The sequence below is a fragment of the Marmota flaviventris genome, chromosome 1, assembly GCF_047511675.1.
Source record: "Marmota flaviventris isolate mMarFla1 chromosome 1, mMarFla1.hap1, whole genome shotgun sequence".
Lineage (NCBI taxonomy): Eukaryota > Metazoa > Chordata > Mammalia > Rodentia > Sciuridae > Marmota > Marmota flaviventris.
In genome coordinates, this window is record NC_092498.1 from 118,907,316 (window position 1) to 118,928,787 (window position 21,472).

The following is a 21,472-nucleotide window of genomic DNA, read 5'->3' on the forward strand; positions in this document are numbered from 1 at the left end:
CTAGCCCTTTTATTTTTTAGAGATGGTCTCAACTTTGCTAAGTTGCTGAGGTTGATCTCAAAGTTGCAATCCTCCTGCCTCAGCCTCCTGAGTCACTGGGATTACAGGCATGTACCAGTGCACCCAGCTGTGCCCACCTTCTCACAGTGTTATCTTTAACCTTTACAGTAATCCTGTGAGGGAACAGTAACATATTATGCCCATTTCTCATGGAGGCATAAGGAGGTTAAAGTATTTGCCTGAGGTCATAACCAGGAAGTGACTGAGCCTCTGCCTGGATTCCTTTCATACCACCCCATGGTCCTACTGATTTCCATCTGCCTTTAATTCATCCCATTTTTTTCTAGACCAGCATTCTCAAAACTGGAGGATTCCTTTGAGGCCCTTTCCCTGTATCTGGGAGAGCTGGGCATCCCACTGCCTGCAGAGCTGGAGGAGCTGGACCACACTGTGAGCATGCAGTACGGCCTGACCCGGGATTCACCCCCCTAGCCCCAGCCCAGCCCCCTGCAGGGGGGCGTTCCACAGCCAGCACTGCCCCTCTGCGCCCTGTCCCTGCTGTGAGCAGGGCTGTCTGGGCTTCCTGTGGATTGGCGGCTTGTTTAGAAGCAGAATGAGCCATCTCTACTACCTCCCCAGGAGGCGAGCAGGCGCACACCAGGAAAACACATCTCTCTAGGTTTTGGGGCCTGGTTACTGTCTGTAAGTCCAACACTCGCCTGAAAGCTGTGAAGAAGAAAAAGCCTGGACTCTGGGCCAGGAGGAATCTGTTACTCGGGACCCCTTGGGAACTCCCTGGCAGTGGGATTCCAGGAGGCTCTTGCTTACACTAATTGACATGACTTGGACCTGCTGGGCAGGATCCCAGGGTGAACCTGCCTATGGGCTCTGAAGTGTCTGGACCAGCTGGGTTGAGGAAGGACTTCAAGTAGAAGTGTGGATGAGAGGAAGACTGGTGGCCAAGTGGCACTTGAAGGGTATAAAATGACAGTGATATTCCCCATTTCCACTCCATGTTCTGAGTAGGGTGTGAAGAGTCCTATAGTGTATGATGGAACTGACCAAGAATCTAAAGAGGGTTAATTCATACTATCTGCCAGCGGGTGGCTCTAGCCAGCTTAGGAACCACATCAATGTGTGAGGATCTTCCACTTTGTGTTCTCAAAGTGTACTACTAGAGACTGGCCAAAAAATTCTGGGTGGCATCCTTTTCTCAACAAGCAGTCACCAAGAGCACAGAAACTGGGGGCTAGAGAGAAATAGGTTCTGTCCTTTAGAAAACCCATATCCTGGCTTCAGTCACTCATAACTCATACTCTGGTGGGTTCCTCAGTCAAAAGCCCGAGACATTTTACCTAGAACTAGATGAGTTCTGGAGGATTGTATGGCTTTGTCACAGGCCTAAGGTCTGAGGCGGGGGTTGGGGGTGGGTGTCTCACAGTCTCTTGGCCCCACCCTTATTATAACCACTGCTCACCCATCAACATTCCTATTCCAAGTAGCAACTTGGATTGGGATGAGGTGGTGGCAGAATCTCAGATCTAAGACACTGAGACAGCTCCCTGAGCTTGGCCATCTGGCTTCTACCTCCCTTGTAGGCTGGCCCAGCTCCTAGATCCTGACTATGCCTCCTGAGCCCCACACTCCAGGGCCACAGGCACTGGAAAGCCCTGGAGGTACCCTCCACCTTGGTTCCCAGACCTCAAGGGATTCTACAGCACAACTAGATTTGCCTCTCCTAAGTGTCTGTGAGCTTGCACCATATTTAACAAATTGGGAATGGGTTTGGGGTATAAATGCAATGTGTGGTGGTTGTATTGGGGGTGGGGGTGTGTGATACAGAAGAGTGGTTGCTGTTAATATTATCTTGTTGTATCTATTGGGTGATATGTGAAATAATGTACATAGACTGGATGAGTTGGGGGATGTCATTTCTGGCCAGAGTTTAGACTATACTTCTGTGTAGAGATTGCAGGTTTGCTGTAGGGTTGAGTCCTGGACTTCCAGCAGCAACGTGGTTCAGCGTTGTATGGTTGGTTGTGCTTTATCTGTCCCCAGCAAGTGTGGGAGTGGTGGGCCTGACCTGGGCCATTGAGACTAAATAAATAAATTAAGCAGTTAACATAACTGACAATACTGAGAGTGAAAAAGTGACTTGGGGCCTGGCTCGGAGACATAAGTGTGGAACATCTTCTGGCCACCTTTCCATCCAGGCCATATGACTCCCCATAGCAGGGGGTTTTCACACTCCCAAAACTAGTTCCCATCTCCTGAGGCAGACCTCAGCCTGCTCCAGAGAATGTGCACATCTTACCTGAGGCAGCCCCTTTTGGGAAATAGGGCTATGACCTCATCTTGGCTCCACAAACTACTGTGCTGGCTCCCACCTGCCAGCCAAGTCCTCAGGAGCCCTCTACTCCTACCTCTTAATATATGAACACATACAGCCTGGGTTTCCTGGCTTTGTTTCCACAGGGCTATGTACCAACTTAGTGATGGGGAGAAACACATGCATTTATCCCACCCTGTGTGTAGGAAGTGCGTCTGGTCCTGAGGGATGTTATGGAAGACTGACCATGGGGCAAGTTGATGCTGCCTGTTTATGGGCATAATATAAATCCATAAACCCAAAGATACAAAGATAATTTTTCCTTTGTACTCCCCATAGCTTGAGGAATCCAATGTAAGGGCAAAATTTGTTCCTTGAAAAAACTGATGACAGAACTGTAGAACAATATCTGGGCATGGGCAGAGGACACCTTGGGTATACCTAGAGCCTGAGCACCTATTGCTAAAATCCCCTGCCAGAAGTCCAAAAAACATTCCTGTGTTATAGCTTTCGATCTAGAGCCCTAGGATTCAGCCACAGACAGCTTCCTCCGCCAAAGTCTGCTCCTGGCAGCCCAAAGATCCATCCTTCTCAACCATACCCATTCCTCTTTTGGTTGTCACAGTATTACCACCCATCCATTTGTCTAGTCCCTGACAAGGACAGTATGGATGTTCATTTTAATTCTCTTCATTTCAAACATCATTGAAGGGGGAGTGGTTGGCAGTGACCAACTTCCTTCTTGAGACACCCATACATCCATCCTTCCCACAGCTTCAACTTGAAATATTCCTGGTGATGACAACAGGACACAGAAGGTGCAATTTCCAACCATTTAACTGTTGCTACCTTTCACATACAGGCTAGAGTGAGTGAAAAGAAGGGCAATGTTCACACACAGTTGTTGACAAAGTAACCTACAATACCCCACAAAAGCTTGGCAACATGGAGTTTTGTTTTTATATAAGTCAAATACACGGCAATTTCCCATACTTTATACACAGGTGTCAGAATGAGGTATATAAAACATGTATACAGAGAAATCCTTTTATAGAAAAGTAGAAACCAGTAATGTTCTCTTCCCCAACATCATTAATACCAAGGGACTCCTGGGTATTGCTGAGGTCTAGGTGCCCTCAGCAAATGGCTCCAGGGAGCAGTCAGCTGAAGGAAATGGGCCCCATTCACCCACCTCTCCACACGGGGCAGTGGAAGGAAGCTCTGTGGCTAGGGAGCATTGCCAAGTCCTCCAAGTGTGACATCAGGGTTTGGAGGGCCTGCTGAGCAGGAGCACAGTGCAGTGGAAAAATGTTGTACTCAGGAAGTTCAGCTCTATTGGCCACAGAGTGGCCTTGAGCAAGTCACTTTCTCTCTGGGCCCATGTCTAAGAGACTTGGAGAATCTTAAAGTCCTTTCCAATGTTCTCTGATTGTTTTACAAGTTAGGGTTTGTGACCCTAACCCCACTGCTGCACAGGAAGGTGCTGGCCTGGAAACTACAAAGCCACCTGCAAACCAAAGTGCACTGCAGGGACAAGCCCTGAAGTGCTGTTACCTTGCCTCTGAGTTCAGTCAAAAGCAGCTCACCAGACCCCACTGCAAATAATTCCCACAAGTTAGCTAGCTACTCTCCTACCTGCACAAAATGAAGAGAGGTCACTGTTTACCCCAGAAGAGAGATGGTCTGGGGCCCCCCAGATCCACCTCTGCCTCTGGGGCCTAAGGCAGGAGCAGATCATTCTTTACCCTCTTCCTAAGTGGAATGGTTAGTGCAATTCTTCCCTTCCTTTCCTTACGAAACAGGAAGAGTCCCTGGGCCCAGACCTGGCCCATGGTTGTCAAGGCACATCACTGCCAGCAAGCTGGAGCACACCCAGCAGGCCCAGGCCAAGATCCTGTTCTCAGCCCAAAGTTCTGACTTTTGTACAAACTCACTTCCGGTTCTCAAAGGTCAGTAGGGAGTTCCATCCCAAATACTTAAAAAAACTATATTCTTTCAATGCCTCCTCTTGACCTTCTTGGCCTGAACTATGAATAACAGTTTATGCCACTCAAGCTCATGGAGAACAAACAGAAAGGCAGAGGCTGAGGCTGTCTAAAGCACAGAGGAGCCTGGGGGAGCTCCCTATGCTCCCAGTCCAGTTTTAGGGGCACAGAAAACATGTGGAAGCCCTTGTCAGCAGCACCACTCTGGGAGCCATGCTACTGTCCCCATCCACAGGCAAAATCTTGCTCTAAGGGATGAAGAATGAGCATTGATAGGACCCTACTCAGCCTCCCCCACAGCCCTACCTGCTTCTATCATGAGGATTCACCCAAAAAAAAAAAAAAAAAAGTGGGGTTAGGTTTTAACCACAACACAAAATGTCGATCCTCCCAGCTGTAGGAGGGCGGGCTGTCCTGCACCAGTGTCTATATGTGTTCCTGCCCACTGGAGGGGCTCAGGCCCCAGGGGTGCCAGCCTGGCCCATGAGAGGAGTGCTGCCTTCTGGTAGATCAACAGGAGTCTGGCTGCTGTGGACCACAACGGTCTTCTCATCCACAATCTCACAGGTGGGGTTGGTGAAAGCAGACAAGGGCAGAGTGATTCGCTGCATCTCCCTCTCACACACTTTCTGCTCGTGCTGTTCTTTCAAGTCCTTCCCCCTGGCAAGAAAAGAAGGAAGTGATCAGGCTATGCCTACTTCATGACTTCACTCAATTAGATAGCATCCCCAAGGCCCAAACAAGAGCAGTCATTCACCCTGGCCACACACACACACAAAAAAAAAATCATTGGTTGAACCAGGACTAATGCTAACCTAGGTCTAAGACTACCTTAAACTCACCAAGAAGCTCCTGAACATCTGGATTTCTTCTTCCCCATCTGTAAAATGGGGGTAATAACAGTATGAGCCTCACAAAGTGGCAGGGGGTCCAGAGGAAATAATATAGAGGAAAAGGTCTTAAAAGCAAGATACTGTTTTGTTCTTTTGGTCCAGGGTTCCAACAGATTCAGAGAACTAACCCAGTTTCATCCCTAATCCTTAAAATTGTCTAGAAAATGGATCTGACCATCCTGCTAAGAGATAGAATTCTTGTCTTAAAAGTCCTGGAAGGCGTGAGCACAGACTGTTAGTGGACCATTCCCAACCCATGCAAGGGACCAAAAGGGCTCTGAGGGATGTTCAGGTCAAGAAGAAACTAGAATGATTATCTGACCTCCCAGAGTTTTTATATATCTTTGAATTCTCATGCTGCTCAGTGACACAGTCAGGCCATGGTATTGCCATTTAACTCATGGGGAGTGCTCACTCCATGCTAAGCACTTTATATATACTATCTTACTTTATTCTCAGCTCAACCCTAAGAGTTAGGTCTTATTCACTTTATAGATAATTAAATGGCCCAGAGAAGTTAAAGAACACTCCAAAAATGTAGAATCTGTGGACTAGAGCTTTGCTTCCTCATCTGTCTCAAACCAACATAATTAACGTGAAATCATTTGAAAATACTAAAACTGATGTAAAAATTCACAGGATATTATGATTTGCCCTGAATATGACTTGACTCACCAAGAATCTGTGGGCTCTGGCTGCTCAGAGAAATTCTGACCTGATCAAGGTCATCCCCTAAGAAACAAACCCTGTTTTCTGACTGCACATATAGGGCCCTTAGCACTATATTTGGCCACACTCCAGTGCTGACCACAGGGCTTGGTGAATGCCCAGCACACTGCCCACCAGAACCAAGACCCAAGATCCAAGTTGGCATCCTTGTCCAAAGCCAGCAACTTGGGCTCAGTCATCAGAGGAAATCCTCTGAGAAGGAGCCTTGAAATAAATGGCTGATGGTTGACATGGTAAAATAACACAGGAACTTGTTTCAGATTTCCTCAGGGACATGGCCATGATCAAATGGATTAACTATCCATCTTGATGTGAAGTGTAATGGAAACAGCCAGAGACTGGATAATAATATTGACAGGGAGGGGTTTGGAGGAAGAAGAGCTTGCACAGTTGCCTAACAACTGTCTATAAATCATCCATTTCTCTTGTGTTCTGATAGCGGCTAAGCCAAGCTACATGACACTTGGCAAATCAGCCTCTCTGAGCTTTGCTTCCTTATCTGTCTCAAACCAACATAATTAACGTGAAATCATTTGAAAATACTAAAACTGATATAAAAACTCACAGGATATTATGATTTGCTCTGAATATGACTTGACTCACCAAGCAATGTTATCTTAACTTGGTTTCCCAAGAAAACTCTCCCACTGACCAGCCAAGGCATGTATTGTTTATGTGACCTCAATAATCCCCTCCTCTCTGGGCCTTAATTTTGTCATCTGTAAAATAAGGAGTTGGATTTGATAATCTCCAGGGACCTTGACACTCTAGGCTCCCTCACATGAAATATGCTCTGATTCCCTGTCATTGTAAGGTCATAGGAAGCAGATTTGTGAGCTCCTCCTGAGTCACCCAGGGTGGCTAAGGGTGACCATGTATCTGCGTGTGCAAGCCAAGGCTCCTGCCCCATTCTTCTCATTAGCCTTGTACTGAACACCATCAACTTCCATAACAGAAAGTCTCCCAGATCACCCAAAGGGGAAATAGAGGGACACTATTTATGAGAAGATGGTTATCTGGACCAAGTGCTCCCCCCATTCATGTCCTAAAATTCATTGGACATTTCATCAGTCATGGGCTGCCACCACACAGAAGGAAATACCTACCTCCATAATAAAACAAAAAGCCACACTCTTCAAGCCTGCCAATGTAGGAAGAAATACAGATTTTTGTTTCCTGGGGCCATATCAAAATAGAGAATGAACCTAGGAGCACTTTGACACTGAGCTATACCCCCAGTCCTTTTAATTTTGAGACACAATCTAGCTAAATTGCTGAGGCTGGCCTCAAACTTTCAGTCTTCCTGCCTCAGCCTCCTGAGTCACTGGGATTATAGGTGTGTGTCATTGCACCCAGCACAGTAGGGAGAAATTTGGAAAGTCTGGGTTTAATTTCAGTAAGGAAGCCCCCAAGCCTGTAGAAAACCAAAAGACAATTTACAAAAAGAAATGAGCTAGGCATGATCACACACTCCTGTAATCCCAGCTACTCAGAGGATGAAAAGGGAGGCTCACCAGTTCAAGGCCAAGCTGGGCAACATAGCCATAACCATCCCCCCCCCCCCAAAAAAAAGCCTGTAATCCTAGCAACTGTGGAGGCTGAGGCAGGAGGATAGCAAATTCAAGGCCAGCCTCAGCAATTTAATGAGAACTGTCTCAAAATAAAAAACAAGAAGGGCTGGGGATATAGTTCAGTGGTAGAGCACCCCGGGGTTCAATCTCTAGGTTTCAGAAAGCACACACAAACAAAAAACAACAAACAAAATGGAGTATTGCAAGTATATTTTGCCAAGGTCTAAATTTCAAAATCTAAGGGGCTGGAAGAAGAAGGAAAGCCAGGAACTCCCAAATACCTAGTAAGATACCAAGAAATGACCTTTCCATCATCCAGGATGAGAAGAGCTACCTATGCACTTACTGGATGCCACACACTTTATATATGCACCATCTTTTAACTTCCAACTTTGTAAGATAATGTTATCCCCGTTTTCTAGATTAATAAACTGAGGCTTTGGAGTCTGACTCCAGAGAGCCCTGCTTCTCAACTCCCTCCTTTACCAAGCATATGGCTGTGAGCTGCTGCTAATTGTCAGGCGGTATCATACACAAATCTTCAGGGGACAAAAAAAAAAAAATCAATTTGTGTTAATGAGGCAGAGCTGAACTGGAAGAGCAACCAAGGATAAAGGAAGCAGATGCTAGGACTAGTCTGGATTAGTCTCATATATTTAGAAGCCTAAAAGCACACCCGACCCCACGTACCTGCTGTAAATGCTGCTTATGAGTTCTGGTGATGGAGTGGCTACTCCTAGCTCCCTTGGGAGACCAGAGAAATGCCACCAGACCTGCTGCACTAACCATTAGGAAGCCCAGCCCCCTTTCACTTGGTAGGGATGGGGGACAGGCAGGCTGTTGTCTGGCAGCCAAGAAAGAACAAAAGGCTTATTCACTGACTCAGCTCCTCTCCCAAGGGGGTGGAGTGGTGTTGGCTTACTGTTTTTCCCTCCCCCTTTTATCAGAAAATAAGAACTCCCTTTGGAGCTAATACAGACACTACACTTGGAGCAGGGACAGGGAGCTGCCCAGTAGGAGACTGGCCATCTGAACCTTCTAGCCTAGACAACCAAGACAAAGACTCAGCCAGGCTGAGTTCCTATCAACCCCCCACCTGCAGCCCTTCTTCCCCAGAGAGGAAGCCTGGTGCCTGGCCACCCTTTCCAGCTAGGGGAAAGCTCCATCCCATTAGCAAAGCCCCATGGCCTTTGACAGAGTTCAAGGCTTGCAGTAATTACCAACTGCTCCAGAATTGATAGCAAGCTGGGCCGCCCAGAGAGAGCAGGTGTGGATGAAGCTTCTGCTTGCCTTTCCCAGGATTATGGAAGCACCACAGTCCTCCTTCAGGCAAAGCAGGTTTCTTCAATTATTGCTGTGAACTGCTGCTATTTATTTCCCAATCAGAAGCAATGCTACACCACCCTGGTGCTCAGGATGGGTTTCCCAAGGTAACTATAGGTTATGAACATCAACTATACTCCCAAACTACACTATTCCATCCCACAACAATCATATTAGTATTGTTTATGATCACTGTTTCAGGGATGTGAAGGCAAATGCAGAAAGGTTAAATCATCTGTTCAAGTTAACAGCAGAAATGGGATTTGAACGAGCACTGCCAATAGCCACCATCAGACTGTATTGTCGTTTTAGGTAATATTAAAGGAAAGAGGATCATTATATCTAATTCCTTGCCCCATTTTACAGATTAGTAAACTGAAGCCTAGAGATGGTAAATAACTTGTCTAATATCACATTCAGAATTGGAGGGAGTTCCAGAACTAGATCTTGTTTCTTTTGACTTCTAAACCCAGCTGTTTTCTGGAAAGTCTCTCCTTTTCCTACTGCCCTTTGCAATTCAAAGCAAATTTATATGAAGCTACTAGGTTTTGATGGACTTTTTGGAAATACTAATAATCTTTAGGTATACATTAAGGGTTACATAGCTTAGAAATGGTACTTAACGATTCTAGGTCTCAACTTTTTGCTGTAAAACAGTGTAATAGTGCTTCTAAGGTGGTCTTGAGGCTTAGGCAAGATAATCAGTGAAGAATATACAGTAGGGCCTTTGTTATTAAGAAAGCATGAAGTGTGTGTGGGGGGGTCTGGGGTTGTGGCTCAGCAGTGGAGCGCTTGCCTAGCACCTGCGAGGCCCTGGGTTCGATCCTCAGCACCACATAAAAATAAATAAAATAAAGGTATTGTGTCCAACCAACTACAACTAAAAAATAAATATTTTTTTTTTTTTTTTTAAAAGAAAGCATGAAGGGCTGGGGATATAGCTCAGTTGGGAGAGTGCTTGCCTTGGGTTCAATCCCCAGCAGCACCACAAAAAAAGAAAGAAAGAAAAAAGAAAAAGTTAGAAAGCTTAAAACAGCCAGGCACAGTGGTGCACATCTGTAATCCTAGCAATTTGGGAGGCTAAGGCAGGAGAATCACAAGTTCAAGACCAGCTTCAGCATCTTAGCAAGACCATAAGCTGGTCTCAAAATATAAAAAGGGCTGAGGATGTAGCTCAGAGGTAAAGTTCCTTTGAGTTCAAGTCCCCTCCAAAACAAACAAACAAAAAGCATGAAATAGGTTTGGGATGTAGCTCAGTGGTAGAATGCCTGCCTTGCATGTGTGAAGCCATGGATTTGATCCCTAGCAAACACACACGCACACAAAAAAGCAGGGGGAGAAAAGCAGGAAATAAATGTTGCCTGCCATTGTGATTATTATCTGATTGGTATACTACTACTTATGTGTAATACTTAATGATAATCGTGGGAACAGAGGGGGATGTATCCCTATTTAATAGACAGTATATCAAGGTTCAGACGTCACCTGCACCAACATTCAACCAACATCTCTTTCCAGGACACTCCATTTTCTCTCACTTGGGGAGAGATGAAAGCTGAGAGCTTGTTTCTAGCCCACACGTGATTTCCTGTTGTACAATCTGTTCTCAGAGCACATTTGCTAAGGAAAGGAGTGGTCTGGTGGTTAGTGACGAGAAATCTGGTGACTTGGTACCTTCCCCCTCAGTTTATAAGAAAGTAAATTCTAAGCCACAGGGCAATCCCATGACAGCTAAAAGAACAAATCTAGGAGGGAAAAGAAAGAGCTGGTAACCTCATTGGACACCAGAACTGAGCCTGGAATTAAGGACATTTAGTTAGTTCAAAACCCAAAAGGGGCCTAGAAACTGTCACAGACTGGAAGAGAGCCAAATGGTATCCAGTAGCGAAGGACGGAGGAAATATTTCAAGAGTTAAATTCAACTAACATGATTTAGGTCTGATTATGAATTGTATGGGCAGGGTCACTACCTCATTTCCTCTAACTTTCTGAAATGAACAAGCAGGTGTCTCTGGACTTGCCATGTCAACCATCCCACTATGGACTACAACCTCAATCTGGGAGTCAGGATGCCCCCTCAGGTCAATACTTCCCCTCTCTGGACCTCTGCTTCCTGAAACACAGAAAATCAGAGAAGGAACAGGGCTTGGAGAATACCAGTCAAGTACCCACATTTTATAGAAAAGAAAAATAGTTATTGTTTACTGACCATTTACTATGTACCATTCACTAAACTAAGTAGTCAAATGCCTTAGCCCCACAGCAGGGCTCTGGAGTAGAAAACAGAAGCAAAAGCAACTGCCCAGTCACGCAGATAACTTTTTTCTTTTTTTGGTGGCACTGGGAATTGAATATAGGGATGCCTTACCTCTAGCTACATCCCATCTTTTATATATATATATATATATATATATATATATATATATATATATATATATATATATTTTTTTTTTTTTTTTTTTTTTTTTGTATTGGGTATTGAACCCACAGGCACTTAACCACCACATCCCCAGCCCTTTTTTATTTTTCGAGACAGGGTCTCCCTAAGTTGCTTAGTACCTTGCTAAGTTGCTGTGGCTGGCTTTCAACTTGCAATCCTCCTGCATCAGCCTCCCAAGTTGCTGGGATTACAGGCATGTGCCACCACACCTGGCACCATCTTTTTATATTTTTTATTTTCAGACAGGGTCTCATTAAGTTGCTGAGGCTGGCCTTGAACTTGCAATCCTCCTTCCTCAGCCTCCCAAGACACTGAGACTGCAGGCATGTGCCACTCCTCCCCTCCCCCCAGCTCACACAGATATCTATTAGTGGAAGGGCAAGACTTCTCTCCATCAAATGCTAGGTGTGAAACCTCAGGCAAGGTACCTATTCTCTCTCGCATCAGTTTCCTCATCTGTGAACTGGAAATAATAACAGCATTTACCTCATAAGAGTGACTGTGAGAAGTGAATTAAAGCACAGTGTTTGAAACAGTTGAGCAGATGGTAAGTGTTTGCTACCACTGTGATTATTACCCAACACTTCCCCTTTTCATCTGTAAAATGATGAGGTTGATTGTAACACCTCTAAGGACAGCTAAGGTTTATATAATACTGAGTGAATCCACTGGCGCTAGGGCCTCAGACACGGCTCTCAACACTAGAAAATGTGGGCCACTTGTCACTTCCCTATCAGGAAGACTCCTCAAACCCTCTGGAAATATCACAGACCCTACAGGCTGGAAGTCAAATCCCCTGATTTTGCTCAAGAACAGCAAATAATTTTCCAGAGTCATCCAGTGCTATAAAAATGACTGGGACTCTTCTCATCACGGACCATTGATTTTTCAGAGCCTTTCACACCATCTCAGGAGACTTTTTTTTTTTTTAAGAGAGAGAGAGAATTTTAATATTTATTTTTTTAGTTTTCAGCGGACACAACATCTTTGTTTGTATGTGATGCTGAGGATCGAACCCGGGCCGCACGCATGCCAGGCGAGTGCGCTACTGCTTGAGCCATATCCCCAGCCCAAATCTCAGGAGACTTTAAAAATTAGTGTTCCTCTTCCTGATGCCCTAGTATGAGCTTCTATGTAGCCCCTTTTACTTTCTCATACATTGTGAGAAGCAGCAAACAGACTCTTTTCCAACTCACTTTTTCCTTCCTACCCTAAAGGATAAATTAAAGGATAAATTTAAAAATTTCTAAAAATCTGCAAAAACAGGGCTGGGATCCATTTCTAGTTGCAGAATTTTATAATTCACAAAAAGAATTAAGCCTCCAGGTCCCTGTATTGAGTAACCAGCCTGATTCCTGTAGCACCTCTCACTTCTATGCCAGGTGTTTGGGTTAGACAACAAAGAATCTGCTATCAAAAGAGCAGGATTTAAAGCCAGGTCCTGCCACTCCCAGACAATGTGACATTCATTTCACATCTCTGACAAAGACTTCCTAATCTGTAAAATGAGGAATAAGAAACTCTATTTCACAATGCTTTGGGCTAAGGAGTAAAGGCACCAAAGGAAAGGGTTTTTCAAGATGACCTGGTGGACTAGAACCACATCTCTACATCTTGAACTGGTCTTCCTTCATTCAACACCTTGATTTATTTGGGGTAAGAAAGCCACAAAGAAGTTTGATTTGACTTTGTGTCCCTTCCACCCCTCTCTTCCCAAGAGAACTCCAAAGTAGCTACTAACCTCTTGTAGGTGTAGCCCAAGACGATGCCAGCTCCAATGGCGATGATGATCACCATCATGGTAATGCCCAGCACATAGCCTGCCAAGGACACGATACAAGGTCCTATTAGCCACATTCCAGAAAAATCAGCAAATGGCATCTCAATGAATTCCAGCCATGGCAGTTGGATGGGAAGCCATACCCAGAGTTCCTAGGTCCTTTTTCTCCTTTGAGTTCATCCGGACCCGCTGGCTGATCCCAATCACTGGCTGCACAGCTGCTGCCTCACTCCGAGCAGGCAGGGCATTGGCAGGAGGGAATGCCTGTACCTCATCTTCACCTGGCACTTCAGATGTCTCAGGCTCTGTTGTGGAATCTGGGGGTGCTTGGGAAGTGGCCTCTGAAAGTGAGGTGGGAAATAGCTCTCATCAGAGACTCCCCTGAGTGAATTCCGCAGTGAATCTGGGAAAGTGTTGGGGGAGGCTACTGGGTACGCACTTAGGTTGCTCCCCAACGCTGAAATCAAACCCTACCTACCCCAGGGGCAAGAGCAGGCCTGAGAGGGCCTAACTATGGCTGGGGTATGATATGATGCAAGGCAAATGGGGGAAGGCCTCTCTCCTGCCTCCCTTGTCTTCATTTCTTCAAATCTTTGCTACCTTCCGAGACCCAGCTCAGTTGCCATCCTCTCCAGGGATTCCCCCCACCTCCACTCCAAGAGGTAATCCATTACTCCTCCAAGCAGCTCATATTTATTGAGCACACGCCTTGTGCAAAACCCTGTGATAAAATGTTTTACTTTGATTATCCCATTAAATCTAGAGAACTCTCTTGCTGCCTCAGGAACAACAAGACTGCTTTCCTGGAGTCTTAGAAACTGGGATTCAAGCCGGGTGTGGCGGCACACGCCTGTAATCCCAGCAATTCCGGAGGTTGAGGCAGGAAGATGGAAAGTTCGAGGCCAGCCTCAGCAATTTGGCAAGGCCCTACGCAATTTAGCAAGACCCTGTCTCAAAATAAAATGGGCTGGGGGTGAGTTCAGTAGGAGAGCGTCCCTAGGTTCAGTCCCCAGTTCGAAAAAAGAAAGAAACTAATTCAAATCTGAACCCACATTGCCTTTAGTATGTGACTGAACTACTCTGCGGCTCATATCTCTCAAATAAATAGCTTCTTCTCAGGGAGGATGTGAGCAGTGTGCCCAGCACAACGCATACTCTCCTCAGTAAACATACTAGCAGGGGAACACCAAGAGCCATCCCTCGCGGCCCTCAGAAGGACAGGGCTCGCCTCCCACGGTTGTTTACGAGGGCTCGCAGAGGATGAGCTCACTCCGAGAGGAGGCTACTGCCAATAGGCTTTGAGCCCCGCGGCCTGGAGACAGCCCTGACCAATCAAGACGGCGCGGGGGCGGAGCGGGAGCGGTCGCGTTGTGCGGCCGCACGTGCGCAGCGGGTGTAACCACAGCTCAGCTTCAGCCGGGTGCGCCGGGATTCCAGGGTCCCGGGTTGCAGTGCGGGTACCTGGGCAGCGCACATCCTCGCAAGGCCGCTTCTCAGGGGCTCCGGTCTCGCCGCTGACATAGCACCAGGGTCCCCGCGGATCCCGATCCGGGTTCCGACAGTAGTTGTGGCTGCCGAATCCTGAAGGGGGAGAGAAGGCACCATGGGCTGGAGCCAGGATCGCGGCCACCGCCCACCAGTCCCGGTCCCCCACCCACGGCGGACACTCACCCAAGTCGGGGGCTGACTTAAGGCGGCCCTGCGCGTCCAGCCAGTTGAGACAACGGAGGCCTGGTGCAGGCGAGGGCTGGTCCTCCCGGTACAGGTGGCCGTTGTCCCAGAAGCAGCCTGGGAGGAAGAGGAAGCCCCCAGACCCTGAAAGGGGCAGCCCACGGAAAGAAGGCTCTGGGCGTGGCAGGCAGGGGAGCCAAGGCCCACCCCGGCGGTGCCCATGTGAGATGGGGGTGCTTGGGCCCTTCTGTATCTTCCTCTTCTCGCGTGGAAAACCCCGATGGATTTGAGGGGTTGTAGTGAGACCCGAAGTGAAGGGAGAGCGCGCTCAAATAAAGCCCATAGCCTGTGCCTACCCCTCTCTTCGTTTTTTTTGTTTGTTTGGGTTTTGGTAAATGGGAAGCTCTGCAGAGCAAGGGGTTGTTACTTTTGAACTTGTGGCCTCTCTGTGGAAGGAGGAGTCCTGGCTTAGGGTCTCTGAGGAGATGGCAGGAGTTTGGGGTCAGTTGTCTGCCAGACCTGAAAATCATGCCTGTGTTGAAGTGTCCACGTTACATAAACTCTAGTGTTCCTTCCTCCACGGATAAGGCCACCTTCTGCCAGTTCAAACAGGCAACACTCCCTCCCAAGAGAATTCTGCAAAAACCTTGATTCAGTCAGGCAAAAGATTCAGGAGAGCCTCAAACGGTGGGAAACTGCCTCATCGCTGCCCTGGGTTTGACTCCCAAACTCCCACTCCCCTCAGCTGGAGAGCTACAGGAGGAAGCTAGGAAAGATGGGCCAGTGTGCTGGACACATCATGCAAAGGGCTTAAAAAGAACATAACTTAAGGAGTAGGGGGATGAACTTCCAGACTCCATCCACTCCTGGGTAAGGAAAGGGAAAGAGAAAGTGGCCACTTGTCTTTGTTCTTAATGATAAAGATGGAGCTGCAAGTCCCTGGCAAGAAAAGGAAGGGGGGGGGGGCCTTTCACAGGACAGCAAAAATCAGCTAAAAGCTTCCTTTCCTGTCATCTTGGCCATGTTTGGGAAATGGGGGTTTACCCATTCCACTTCATTAAGTCACTACAGAAAGGAAATATTGTAATCTCACCTCCAGATCCATGGGCTCCTGCTAGGAGTATGTTGCTGAGAAGGAATGTTTGTATCCAGACCAACAGCATCCTTGCCTCCTCCATTCTGCAGGTGATTGAACTACCAGTGTCCGACTGGGGTCCCTTGGCAGCGGTTTTGCCTTCCAGTTTCAGCCTTGCAGTCAGACCTGCCCTTGTTATGCTCTTCTGGTAAACAGCCTCTCTTTAGAACTGGGAGCTTCCCAGCTAGCTTGCTGCAGCGAGGTGTTTTTCAGCTGAAAGGCGCCCCCTGGGTCCTAAGCCTCCTATGCCATGCAAGATCACTAACCCTGAGCCAGGAGAGGAACTCAGCCAAGTGAAGAAAGGAAGAGAGGTTCAGGTTATGTTTAGCATCAGATCATTTTGAGACCTGCATGGCTGCATCCCCAGGGCTTTTCATCTCTTCTATTTCCATTTGTGTGAGTACAGAACGAATAATTCTGTCAGGAGACATCATGGCGGGGGTGTGGATTATAAGCACTAAAGCATAGAACAGTTTAGGGAGGGAATACTAGCAATACAACCAGAATTCAAGACCATATTAGGGGTCACAAATGAGAATATCAGGGTAGACATGACTTTTCACCAGTTTTTGAAAAAAGACCATTGCGTTTATACATGTTTATGAACACAGATACTTTTTAAAAACATTTAAACAGTGTAACTTCGCCAGAGTCAAATGAATAATATTCCTTTGATTACATTTGAGGTTTGGGCTGTCCGTATATAGTAGGGATACAGAAGGGGTATCTTCAGTTGAAAATATTGTGCAAACATTGGAAAATTTGCTCAGTTATATTGTGATAGTCTTCCCTTTCCTGCAGAGGAAGTTGAGTGACATCTTTGTTCCCCCACCACAACCCTGTGGGAAATCCATTTGCAGTGATTTATATCTACCACGAAACTTCACCACATCCATATGACTTAGGCCTTTTGGAGTTAGGTAAAAGAGTCCTCTTCCTGTTTGGCTCACAGTTGAAATTCCCAGGCAGCCTCAGTAAACTGAGAGATAGAGCAGAGTGATTTGCCAAGACTACCTTGTGACTTCAGGCAAATCCCAAAATAGAAAGGGAAGACTCTTTCAATCTTGCAAGAAGTAATTTATGGAGGAGGAAAAGAACTTTACTAAGTTTTAAAAGTTGCTATTAAGATAAAAAGCTAGAAGAAGGGCTGGGGTTGTGGCTCAACAGAAGAGCACTCACCTAGCATGTGCGAGAGGCCCTGGGTTCAATTCTCAGCACCACATAAAAATAAATAAATAAAATAAAGATATTGTGCCCAAATACAACTAAAAAATAATTTTTTTAAAAAAAGCTAGAAGAAAAAAAAGATACCTAGTGTGAATCACAAATAATCTCAAGTAAATTTGAGTTCACTTTAATCAGATTTCAGACATGAAAGGATAGATGCATTTAGTTTACTCTTCAAAGCCATTTGCTGACAGTTTTTGATTCCTTCAATCATCTGATAGTATTGCTTTGTTTTTGCAATCATTCTATGACCTCACACAAGCTTCTGATCCTGTCTTCTACTCGGTCTACACTGGCACTTACGCCACAAAAGTCTGTAAATTCATTCACACATACACACATATGCCAAAATTTTAGAATTTAACAATTCTAACATAGGGGTCTTTTCAGCACTTTTATTAATTTTACAAATATTTGTGAGAATGCACTGTATGCTACATAGAGTTCTAATTACTGGGACTATATCTATAAAGAAAACATTTGAGGGGCTGAGGTTGTAGCTCAGTATCAGCGCTTGCCTAGCATGTGTGAGGCACTAGGTTCAATTCTCAGCACTGCATATAAATAAATGAATAAAATAAAGGTCCATCAACATCTTAAAAAATATTATTTTTTAAAAGATATTTTTTAGTTGTTGATGGATCTTTATTTTTTAATATTTGTATATAGTGCTGAGAATCGAACCCAGTGCCTCATGTATGCTAGGCAAACGCTTTACCACTGAGCCACAACCCCAGCCCCTTAAAAAATATTCTTAAAAAATGAAAGAAAAATATTTGAGGACTGGGTTGTGGCTCAGTGGTAAAGTGCTTACCTAGCACATGTGAGGCACTAGGTTTGATCCTCAGAACCTCATAAAAATAAACAAAGGTATTGTGTCCATCTACAATTAAAACTAAAATAAAAAATTTAAAAAAGAGAAAACATTTGAAATATCTGTCCTCATGGAGTTTATATCCTAGTGAGGAGAGACAGCTAATAAATTTTTTAAATGTCAAGTAGTATAAAGGATTTTGAGAAAAAGTAAAACAGGGTGAGAAAGTTTACATTAGGGGCAGGGATGTGACTCAGTTGTAGAACCTTTGCCTGGCTTGCACAAGCCCCTGGGTTTTATCCCCAGTCCAAAAAAAAAAAAAAAAAGAAAGAAAGAAAACCACCAAGAAACTTTATACTTGGGCTGGGGATGTGGCTCAAGCGGTAGCGCGCTCGCCTGGCATGCATGCGGCCCAGGTTCAATCCTCAGCACCACATACAAACAAAGATGTTGTGTCCGCGCCGAAAACTAAAAAAAAAACCTAAATAAATAAATATTAAAATCCTCTCTCTCTCTCTTAAAAAAATAAAATTAAAAAAAAGAACTTTATACTATTTTCAGAGAGCCAATGAGATATTTAAGTAGGAAAAGGCTGAAGGAACACATTCTTTGCACAATTTTCCTTGTAAATCCTATGTTACACTTATACTACTGCAAGAGATATATATATTTTTTAAATATCTTTATTTTATTTATTTTTATGTGGTGCTGAGGATTGAACCCAGGGCTTCACACGTGCTAGGTGAGCGCTCTACCGCTGAGCCACAATCCCAGCCCCTATATGTATATTTTGTTTAATTACATAAAATATATATAGTCTTGAGGACTAGGGGTATAGCTCAATGATAGAGCACATGCTAAGCATGCATAAGGTCCTGGGTTCAATCCCCAGCACCAAAATGTGTGTGTATAGGCTTGAGAAAAATGAGATTATAGTTTGCAGAGTAGCAGGGCTTCTTTGAGGATGATCCCTCAGTACCTAATCTATTGCCTTTGTATTCACTGAGTGCTTAATTATTGATGCCTGATGAAATGTTCCTCCTTAGACTCTGAATAGCTACTTCTGCTAGATTGTGTTTTCCCCTCTGATTATGGTAGACACAGGCTATAAAGGTCATTGTTTGTACCATTTTTTATTATCTACTGTGCCCATGTGAAGGTGCCAATATGTGTACCTCAAAAGAAAGTCCAAGGCTTTCTTACCTGTAGCTATCATAAAATTTTTCTATTTAAAAAAAAATCTGTTTTATCCAGGTGCAGTGATGCACACCTGTAATCCCAGTGACTGGGGAGTCTGAGGCAGGAGGATTGCAAGTTCAAAGCCAGCCTCAGCAATTTAGCATGACTCTATCTTGAAATTTAAAAAATAAAAAGATCTGGGGATGTAGCTCAATGGCAAAGGACCCTGGGTTTAACCCCCAGTACCCAATAAATAAATAAATAAAAATGTAAAACTGCTGTTTTGAGCTGGGCACAGTGACACACACATATAGGTCCAGGTACTCGGGAGGCTGAGGCAGGAGGATGACAAGTGAATGTGTTCAAGACCAACCTAGGAAACAGTAAATTCCCAGCTTAAAAAAAAAAAAAGCTGGGCTGGGGTTGTGGCTCAGCGGTAGAATGCTCGTCTCACATGCACGGGACCCTGGGTTCGATCCTCGGCACATGTAAAAAACAATTGAGTGAAATGGAGGTATTGTGTCCGACTATAAAAAATAAATATTAAAAAAAGCTATTTTCCCTAACTTATGCATTATCATATTCAGCAAAATTATATTTTGTGCTATGTGTCCTATCAGGAAGAATATTGCCTAGAAAATATATAAGACAAACCAGAAGGAGACTTTTTTTTTAGCTTATTCATCTCTGTTTTATCTCCCCTGTAACTAATTTATCAGCATGATTTGATTTTTTCAGAAATAAAGGACTTGTTTCACAGCCCTTCAAAGGCATATTCTAATAGATTCAGTACCTTCCTTCCTCAAGGAAATAAGATTTACTTCAGTAATAGTCTTTCATCATCACTGATGATGCTTTCATCTTTTTTTTCAGATCCACATTTGGACTTTGCTTCATGTGTTGCTGCAGTTAGGCCATAAAATATGGCCTATTACTCAAAACATCAGATTTCTTTTGAAAATATTAATATGATACAGCACGACTCAAATACTTATTTTAGATTGTTTATATCCCTGAAGACAACATTGTGAAATAGAATACTCATATTTTACTAAATATTTCAGAGTTGTTTAACTCTTGATTTCATATTAAATGAGTGCTAATCCAGAGACTAAGCTGTGCTATTAAATCAGGAAATAACCTCCAGAGTGTTTCCCAAAACGATGGGCAGTTCATTTTGATAACAGGCTATGTTAGGTGGGGAGCTAAAATATGAAGTCATAAAGCTGTTAAAAGACTTAAGAATCATTTTTGTCAGCAAAAGAGTGCCAAGGTGTTGATAAAAATCTTTGGAATAAGACCTATTGAGTTGGCTCTGGCTATTCTCTTCATATGATATGCTACTGGGGATTGAATTTAGGGGTACTCGACCACTGAGCCACATCCCCAGCCTTATTTTGTATTTTATTTAGAGACAAGGTCTCACTGAGTTGCTTAGCATCTTTCAGTTGCTGAGGCTGGCTTTGAACTCGAGATCCTCCTGCCTCAGAGGAGGCAGCCTCCAGAGCTGCTGGGATTACAGACATGTACCAACGCACCCAGCTCATAGTCATTTTATTTTATTTTTTTAGTTATAGATAGACACAATATTTTTAATTTTGTTTATTTATTTTTAAATGCTGAGGATTGAACCCAGTGACTCACATGTATGAGGCAAGCACTCTGCCACTGAGTCACAACCCCAGCCCGCAGCTCATTTTTAACAAATGTTTTACAAAAAAGAGAAGAGTAGAGTAAGGAAAAAGAGTCTAATGAGCCTACAGAGAACAGAATTTTTTAAGGGTAATCAACAGAACAGCCAAGAAGGCTCGTTGATTACAGATTACTTCCATAAACAAGACATTTTTCACAGTGGGAACTGAGAAGCCAAAAAAGCAAAAAGCTTTGGAACATCACATCAGTGATTTTTGAGGGATAAAGGGAAGAGTATATTGCTGAATCTGAGACCAGCTTTAGAAAACGGCTCTCTTTCAACACAGGTGCACGGCTGTAATCTGAGCAACTCAGGAGGCTGAGGCAGGAAGGTTGCAAGTTTGTGACCAGCTTGGGCAATGTAGAGAGACCCTGTCTCAAAATAAAAATAAAAAGAGTAGGAGATATAACTCATGGTAAAGCACCCCTGCCCCTTCCTTCAACCCCCAGGACAAAGGAGTAAGGGAGAAGGGAAAGAAAGAGAACTTTGGGAAGACCTAAGTTCTAGTTTTAATACAACAGCATGACCTTAATTACCATTTGTAATTCCATTTCCTTGGTCTGTTCTTTTACTGGTTAAGAGTACAGGTATAGGGCTGGGGATGTGGCTCAAGCGATGGCGCGCTCGCCTGGCGTGCGTGCGGCCCGGGTTCGATCCTCAGCACCACATACAAAACGAAGATGGTGTATCCGCCGATAACTAA

General features: G+C 44.7%; 2 protein-coding genes across 9 annotated transcripts in view; one reads left to right on the top strand and one right to left on the bottom strand.

The window, feature by feature from the left end:
- Positions 1-2,134, top strand: part of Limk2 (LIM domain kinase 2) — a 67,828-nt gene extending 65,694 nt beyond the window's left edge. For all 4 annotated transcript variants that reach the window (XM_027953384.2, XM_071615433.1, XM_027953386.3 and 1 more), the window contains one exon: positions 348-2,134. In XM_027953384.2, the coding sequence (XP_027809185.1) occupies positions 348-492 (145 nt within the window). In that variant the 3' untranslated portion in view covers positions 493-2,134. The remainder of the gene's footprint in view (positions 1-347) is intronic.
- A 1,014-nt stretch (positions 2,135-3,148) lies between these two features.
- On the bottom strand, positions 3,149-16,098 carry Pik3ip1 (phosphoinositide-3-kinase interacting protein 1). Of its 5 annotated transcripts, none has more exons than XM_027953389.3 (6): positions 15,815-16,063; positions 14,722-14,865; positions 14,512-14,631; positions 13,194-13,391; positions 13,012-13,090; positions 3,149-4,974 (listed from the first exon to the last, which is right to left on the bottom strand). In XM_027953389.3, exons 1-6 carry the CDS (start codon positions 15,897-15,899, stop codon positions 4,770-4,772), a joined length of 831 nt encoding a protein of 276 aa, XP_027809190.2. In that variant the 5' UTR covers positions 15,900-16,063; the 3' UTR covers positions 3,149-4,769. The 5 variants fall into 5 exon arrangements, with proteins under 5 accessions (XP_027809190.2, XP_027809191.2, XP_071471546.1 ...); XM_027953390.2 differs by having other exon boundaries at positions 14,722-14,838; positions 15,815-16,052; XM_071615460.1 differs by adding an exon at positions 5,157-5,194 and having other exon boundaries at positions 4,870-4,974; positions 14,512-14,865; positions 15,815-16,098.
- Positions 16,099-21,472: the final 5,374 nt, after the last annotated feature.

Excerpts from the sequence above, each read along its gene's own strand:
- Pik3ip1 (XM_071615445.1), bottom strand. The coding sequence starts at position 15,899 with ATGGAGGAGGCAAGGATGCTGTTGGTCTGGATACAAACATTCCTTCTC. Across the intron at positions 13,392-14,511 it reads CGAGGATGTGCGCTGCCCAG|AGGCCACTTCCCAAGCACCC; the intron begins GTACCCGCACTG and ends CCTCACTTTCAG. Across the intron at positions 13,091-13,193 it reads AAAGGACCTAGGAACTCTGG|GCTATGTGCTGGGCATTACC; the intron begins GTATGGCTTCCC and ends TGTCCTTGGCAG.